This window comes from Bos taurus, chromosome 24 (genome assembly GCF_002263795.3).
Source record: "Bos taurus isolate L1 Dominette 01449 registration number 42190680 breed Hereford chromosome 24, ARS-UCD2.0, whole genome shotgun sequence".
NCBI lineage: Eukaryota > Metazoa > Chordata > Mammalia > Artiodactyla > Bovidae > Bos > Bos taurus.
The window spans coordinates 37629117-37635761 of NC_037351.1; the positions used below are offsets into that span (position 1 = coordinate 37629117).

The window sequence follows — 6645 nt, forward strand, 5'->3', positions numbered from 1 at the left end:
ACCTGTAGGTTACATAAAAGCATTTGACTTGTTGCTACCAGAGAAAGTCTAATTGCCCTTTCAAAGTGGATGCTGCAGAGTGGATGGCGAACATCCATCATCGCTGTGAAAACGTACCCCATGCCTGCTCTCAGATGTGCCTTAGAGTTGGTTCAGCGTGGACAGATTTATTGGCCACCATGTCAGGAAGTTATTATTCAAAGGGCACCTGCATAATGGTACAGCACACAAAAAAAAAAGTGGGGGGGAAAGAATGCCTCTTCTACGTGGATGGAAGGAACCTTCCAGCAGGGTAAGCCAAGCTGAACTGATCAGCCCAAGGATCAGTCTGATCTTATCACCTGGCAGCAGAAAACACTGACGTGAGCTGAGAAGTCTGCCAGAGTCTCCGCCTTTTTAATGACATGCATGATTAAGCAACCCACAATCACACTGACCCTGGCACACATTCTTCCCTCACGATGCTGTGATGTGAGTTATTGCTTTCCACGCTCTCCGTCCCTGTTGGTTTCACTGGTCAGCACTCCCACATCTGTGTGAAGTAGTTCCCATTTTTGTTCTCATGTGGTTACTCAGTAGCATCAAACACACCGTAACACCACCCAGCAACCCAGGTTTTTCTTGGATGCCCGCTCTTTTTTTGAGACTCCGAATGTGCATCAGGAATTGAGGGCACTTCATGTTTGATATTGCGTCCATGTTTGTTTAATTATCATCCCCTTGTCTTACAACATTCAATTTGAAGAACAAAAATAAAAGCAGCTAATCAACTATTCTTCAATTTTTAAAAAATGGAATATTTTTGGGAAAAAAATTGCTAATAATGTCTATAGACAAAACACTTTCATAATTTTTTTGATCACTTTTTTTTTTTTTGGCCACATGGCTTTACAAAATCTTAGTTCTCTGACCAAGGTTTGAACCTGCACCCATGGCAGTGAAATCGTGGAGTCCTAACCACTGGACCGCCAGGGAACTCCCTAAAATTACATTTAACTTAGGGGAGTCCAGAGCCAATAATTTGAGAGTCTGGTTCTACAATAGCTATATCATCCAAAATGGCAAGAGAGCAAATCTGGGAAAACAAAAGTTTACATTTCTTGATTTTGGGTTCCTATTTCAAAGGACAGAAAGTGAAGTTGTTGGGACTTTGCTTGTGGTCCAGTGGTTAAGAATCCGCCTGCCAATGCAGGGAACATGGGTTGGATCCCTGGTCCGGGAAGATTCCACATGCTATGGAGCAACCAAGCCCCTACACCACAAGTACTGAGCCCGTGCTTCCCAACAAGAGAAGCTACGGCAACGAGAAGCCCTGACACGGCAAAGGGAGAGTAGTCCCTGCTCACTGCAACCAGAGAAAGCCTGTGCGCAGCAGCGAAGACCAGAGCAGCCAAAAATAACTTGCTCAGTCGTGCCTGACTTTGCAACCCCATGGACTATACAGTCCATGGAGTTCTCCAGGCCAGAATACTGGAGTGGGTAGCTGTTGCCTTCTCCAGGGGATCTTCCCAACCCAGGGGTTGAACCCAAGTCTCCCGCATTGCAGGCAGATTCTTTACCAGCTGAGCCATCAGGGAAGCTCCCCAAGATATAACTAATTAATTATTATTATTATTTTTTTAAAGGGAGGCAGTTACCTGGATCCCAATGGACAGGCATCGGTTTTTCTTGAAGTGGTCCTTCTTCCTGTCCTCTGCAGTGACGGTGGCCATGGCGGCGGTGGTGGTGACAGTGGTGGCGTTGTTGCCCATGTGTTGACTCGCAGGCCCGTGGATCTGGGCATTGGCGGCTTCGATGGCGGCTGTCAGAGCCTTCATACTGTCCAGGCTCTCCGTGGAGTTGCTCAGTCCAGACTGGCTGATAATATCCCCTCGCTGGCCCTGTCCGTCCATGTAGGCATCCTGGGCCGACTCTGTGCTACTCTGGGCTGTGATAGAAATGAAAGGTTTCGTGGTAGTTCTGGGTGGGACTGGAGGTGGTGTCTTCTTATATGTTGTAATGCAAGATGACACTGGAAGACAGCGAAAACAAAGACACTGATTTCTGCATGGGTTTTAACTGCTGATACTGTAACTGACACCCGTTGGATATTAGGGCCCATGAAACACATCAAGACATTGAACGTGAAAGCAGGTCTGTTAATAGACTAAGGTCCCTGCTTAGGGGGCAGATGTGGGCCTCCTCTAAGGTGACACCCCCCGCCAAGACTGCAGGAGAAAGAGATGAAAAACACCGGATCTCTGAGGTGGAAGTTTCTGAAACGGAGATTAATATGAACCGACATAAAACAGACAGGACTGGCCATCTGTAGAAATCTTCCCAGGCAACAGGGAACCCTGAGAAATAATGAGTAACACAGATGAGGCCAGGGGCAGTCTGCCTTCTTGGGAAAATATTAACCCCAGCTAACACTGAACAAAGTAACTCATGGAGAAGATTCTGATGGTTCATAAAGAACATTGGGAAAAAAAAAAAAAGAACATTGGAAAAAAGAAGAAAAGCAAAGAGGTTGTGAGCCTGTGTGTTCTAACCCTGAGAACAGGGCAAAGTGCTGGTGGAGGGGGCTTTGGAGGGGGAAGGAGAGGGGCCTGGGGAGGGGGTGAGCTGAGCACAATGTCATGCTGCTGCTGCTGCTGCTGCTGCTAAGTCGCTTCAGTCATGTCCAACTCTGTGAGACCCCATAGACAGCAGCCCACCAGGCTCCCCTGTCCCTGGGATTCTCCAGGCAAGAACGCTGGAGTGGGTTGCCATTGCCCTCTCCAGCACACTGGCATAACCTCCTGCAAATGGTGTTCACCTGCACTCAGATCCTCCTCCCTTTCTTCCTGCCTTTCTTTTCCTTTCTCTTCCCTCCCCCCCTCCTCCTTTCCTTCCTTCCCTTTTTTGGGTATATGCTCACTATATAAACTTGTGTTCTGAGTTGTGGTGTTGTTTCTGAGAGGGAGGACACTGCACGTGCATCTCCTATTATAAAATATGTAAAATATTGTAAAAATGCACCCGCTAGTAGGAGATCGGACTTCCCTGGTGGCTCGGATGGTAAAGTGTCTGCCTGCGATGTGGGAGACCCGGGATCGATCCCTGGGTCAGGAAGATTCCCTGGAGAAGGAAATGGCAACCCACTCTAGTACTCTTGCCTGGAAAATTCCATGGACGGAGGAGCCTAGTAAGCTGCAGTCCATGGGGTCGCAAAGAGTCGGACTTGACTGAGTGACTTAAATTTCACTTTCACTTAGTGGGAGACCAGCCCTCAGGCAGCCCATTAGGAGCCGGCTCCCTGAAGTGCTGTCCTTCAAGAGATGTGATTAGACCGGGTGTCTGAGTCTGTGCAGCCACCAGCCACCCTGCAAGCATCTGAGGATGACCCCTGGGTCTTGAGGAAGCTGGATACACTATTCTCAGCTTTGCATGTATGGAGCACGATGGAGGAAAACACAGAAATGAAGGAAGTTTCGAAGTGGGAACTAGCCCCTCAGTAAAGAACGAGTCCTTAACCAGCTTTCCACAGACCCCTTAAAAAGTGGTTCAGACTATTGTGTTCCCATCACTTTCTCCCCCAACTCATTCCCAACCCCACCCCAGCCTTTCCCTTTGGGACTGTTGTTAACACTAACACCAAATGCCAGCTAGATACCCATGGTTCTAGCTGCCACTTGGGCCATCTAGTTGAATGAAATACTTGCTTCAATATTCAGGGTGTCTCTTGAGATCACTAAAAAAAAAGTGTCCCGTGATGAACAGTGAACAGGAAGATTGATTTTCTCTGTCCTGCTGTTCTGCTGCCCTGCGATTTGGCGTAATTTCCTAACCCATAAAAGACAGGGACAGAGATACTTGACTACTTCCTAGGGGTCGTCTGAGAGTTGAAGGAAGAGGAAAGCACACATGTCACATTTTGGTATCGTGTGCTCTGAAAGCGCAGGCAATGAGAATAATAGACATGTAGCCGCAGATTAGTTACCTGGGGCTGGCAGAGGCTCCCCCAGGAAAACCTTCCATCCGAGCTCTGCGTGAATCACACATCTTTACATTTGAACACAGCTCAGCAGTCTGCACTCCATCCTCCACAGTTTTTAGCTAAGGTACCTGAGAGATAACAGGGCCAGCAGAGGCTCACTGTGGCCAGTGGAGGCAGAGCTGGAACAGGACTAGGCTGGGCTCAGGTTCCCCACGAGCACAGGGAAGCCAAGGGATGCAGACAGGTGCATGGTTGATGGCTCCCCTCACTCGACTGATTTTCCTGCACTGTAACCACAAGGGAGCTACCGATTCCCAGGAAGTTTGGAGGGGACAGCACTCAGTGTCACTTACTCATCTGCAGACCAGAGAGGGCGGGACAGGGAGTGACCATCATTGGTGTGTGTTAGTTACTAACACACACTAACACACATTAGTGTGTGTTAGTCACGCAGACGTGTCTGACTCTGACTCCATGGACTATTAACTTGCCAGGTTCCTCTGTCCAAGGGATTCTCCAGGCAAGAATACTGGGGTGGGTTGCCATTTCCTTCTCCAGGGGATCTTTCAGACCCGGGGATCAAACTGGTGTCTCCTGCATTGCAGGTGGACTCTTTACCGCCCGAGTCACCATCTGATCTAAGAAACTAGATCATCTTGGGACTTTTATAGTGTGAACTCATTATTTTGTCAAAATCAGTTCTTCACACATTCTGCCCACTGATACACCAACAAAATGAAATGCCACCTTCCAACATCAGATGTCTGATATTCTGAATAATCTTTTGATTGCTTGTCAGCTATCCCCAGTTTCCTTTCAGCATGAATAATCAAAACAGGATAACACAGCCAAATACAGTATCATATCATTTGCTTTGATTTATGTAAAAATCCTGCCAGGATGTGATACCTGTGATTTGGGGGGTGGGGAGTGTCTCATTATTCCTAGAGTGATGATGGGGTTGGCTACACTCCCCACAGGGCCAAATGCAACTTGGCGCCACCTAGTGACCATTATCATCTCCTCTTCCATGTCAACAGGAATCATGTCAATGATTCTGGAGGCTGACCACCTGACCTGCCTCCTGAGAAATCTGTATGCAGGTCAAGAAGAGACAGTTAGAACTGGACGTGGAATAACAGACTGGTTCCAGATTGGGAAAAAGGAGTACATCAAGGCTGTATATTGTCACCCTGCTTATTTAACTTACGTGCAGAGTACATCATGAGAAATGCTAAGCTGGATGAAGTACAAGCTGGAATCAAGATTGCCGGGAGAAATATCAATAACCTCAGATATGCAGATGACACTATACTTAGGGCAGAAAGTGAAGAAGAACTAAAGAGCCTCTTGATGAAAGTCAAAGAGGAGAGTGAAAAAGTTGGCTCAACATTCAGAAAACTAAGATCATGGCATCTGGTCCCATCACTTCATGGCAAATAGATGGGGAAACAATGGGAACAGTGACAGACTTTATTTTGGGGGGCTCCAAAATCACTGCAGATGGTGACTGCAGCCATGAAATTAAAGGACACTTGCTCCTTGGAAAGAAAGTTATGACCAACCTAGATAGCATATTCAAAAGCAGAGACATTATTTTGCCAACAAAGGTCTGTCTAGTCAAAGCTATGGTTTTCCAGTAGTCATTTATGGATGTGAGAGTTGGACTATAAAGAAAGCTGAGTGCCGAAGAGTTGATGCTTTTGAACTGTGGTGTGGGAGAAGACTGGAGAGTCCCTTGGACTGCAAAGAGATCCAACTAGTCAATCCTAAAGGAAATCAGTCCTGAATATTCATTGGAAAGACTCATGCTGAAGCTGAAACTCCAATAATTTGGCCATCTGATGTGAAGAACTGACTTTCACGCTTTTCCCCTGGTAGTCCAGTGGTTAAGACTTTGTGCTCCCAATGCAGGAGGCCCGGGGTTCGATTCTTCATCAGGGAACTAGATCCTACATGTCGAAACTAAGCATTCACATGCCACAACCAAAGATCCCATGAGACAACGAAGGGCAAAGATGCCTCCTGCAGCAACAAAGACCCAGAGCAGCCAAATAAATATTTAAAAATATATAAAGGGACCTAAATGGTATTTCTTCATTGTCATTAAAAAAGAATTCAATAGACATGATCTCGTGACCCAGGAATATAGATCTCACTAAACCCATTTGTTTGATAGTAAGACTGAGGCTCAGGGCAGGTAACTAACTTCACTGAATCATGCCACTCTCAGATGCTCTGCTGCTGCTGCTGCTGTCGCTTCAGTCGTGTCCGACTCTGTGAGACCCCATAGACGGCAGCCCACCAGGCTTCCCTGTCCCTGGAATTCTCCAGGCAAGAACACTGGAGTGGGTTGCCATTTCCTTCTCCAATGCATGAAAGTGAAAAGTGAAAGGGAAGTCACTCAGTCGTGTCCGACAGGGCTTCAAATCCCATCTCTTCTTGTTCAGCCAAACCACCTGTGTTCATCCGCCTAGTAAACCTTCCCTGAAACACCATGTCCAGTAGAGGACAATGCTCTCCAAGAGGACCTCCAGGAAACTGCTTCTAACTCAGTTGTCTGGGTCTAAGGTCTGGAGGATGACTACATTTGGAGTGGTCAGCAAGGGGTGCCCAGCTGCGACCTTAAAACGCTGCAAAAGAAGAGAAACTGCACAAAACCAAAATATACACGGAAAAATCGCTCC

General features: G+C 47.1%; 1 protein-coding gene and 1 long non-coding RNA gene across 21 annotated transcripts in view; one reads left to right on the top strand and one right to left on the bottom strand.

The window, feature by feature from the left end:
- Positions 1-2919, top strand: part of LOC112444209 (uncharacterized) — a 32242-nt gene extending 29323 nt beyond the window's left edge. Inside the window, exon 2 of the long non-coding RNA XR_003032464.2 lies at positions 1626-2919. This is a non-coding gene — a long non-coding RNA (uncharacterized lncRNA). The remainder of the gene's footprint in view (positions 1-1625) is intronic.
- DLGAP1 (DLG associated protein 1) overlaps positions 1-6645 on the bottom strand; it is a 782615-nt gene that overhangs the window by 54035 nt on the left and 721935 nt on the right. For 16 of the 20 annotated variants that reach the window (XM_059880827.1, XM_010818853.4, XM_059880828.1 and 13 more), the window contains one exon: positions 1638-2011. In XM_059880827.1, coding sequence (XP_059736810.1) covers positions 1638-2011 — 374 coding nt within the window. The remainder of the gene's footprint in view (positions 1-1637; positions 2012-6645) is intronic. The other 4 variants (XM_059880829.1, XM_059880830.1, XM_059880833.1 and 1 more) reach the window with 1 other exon arrangement.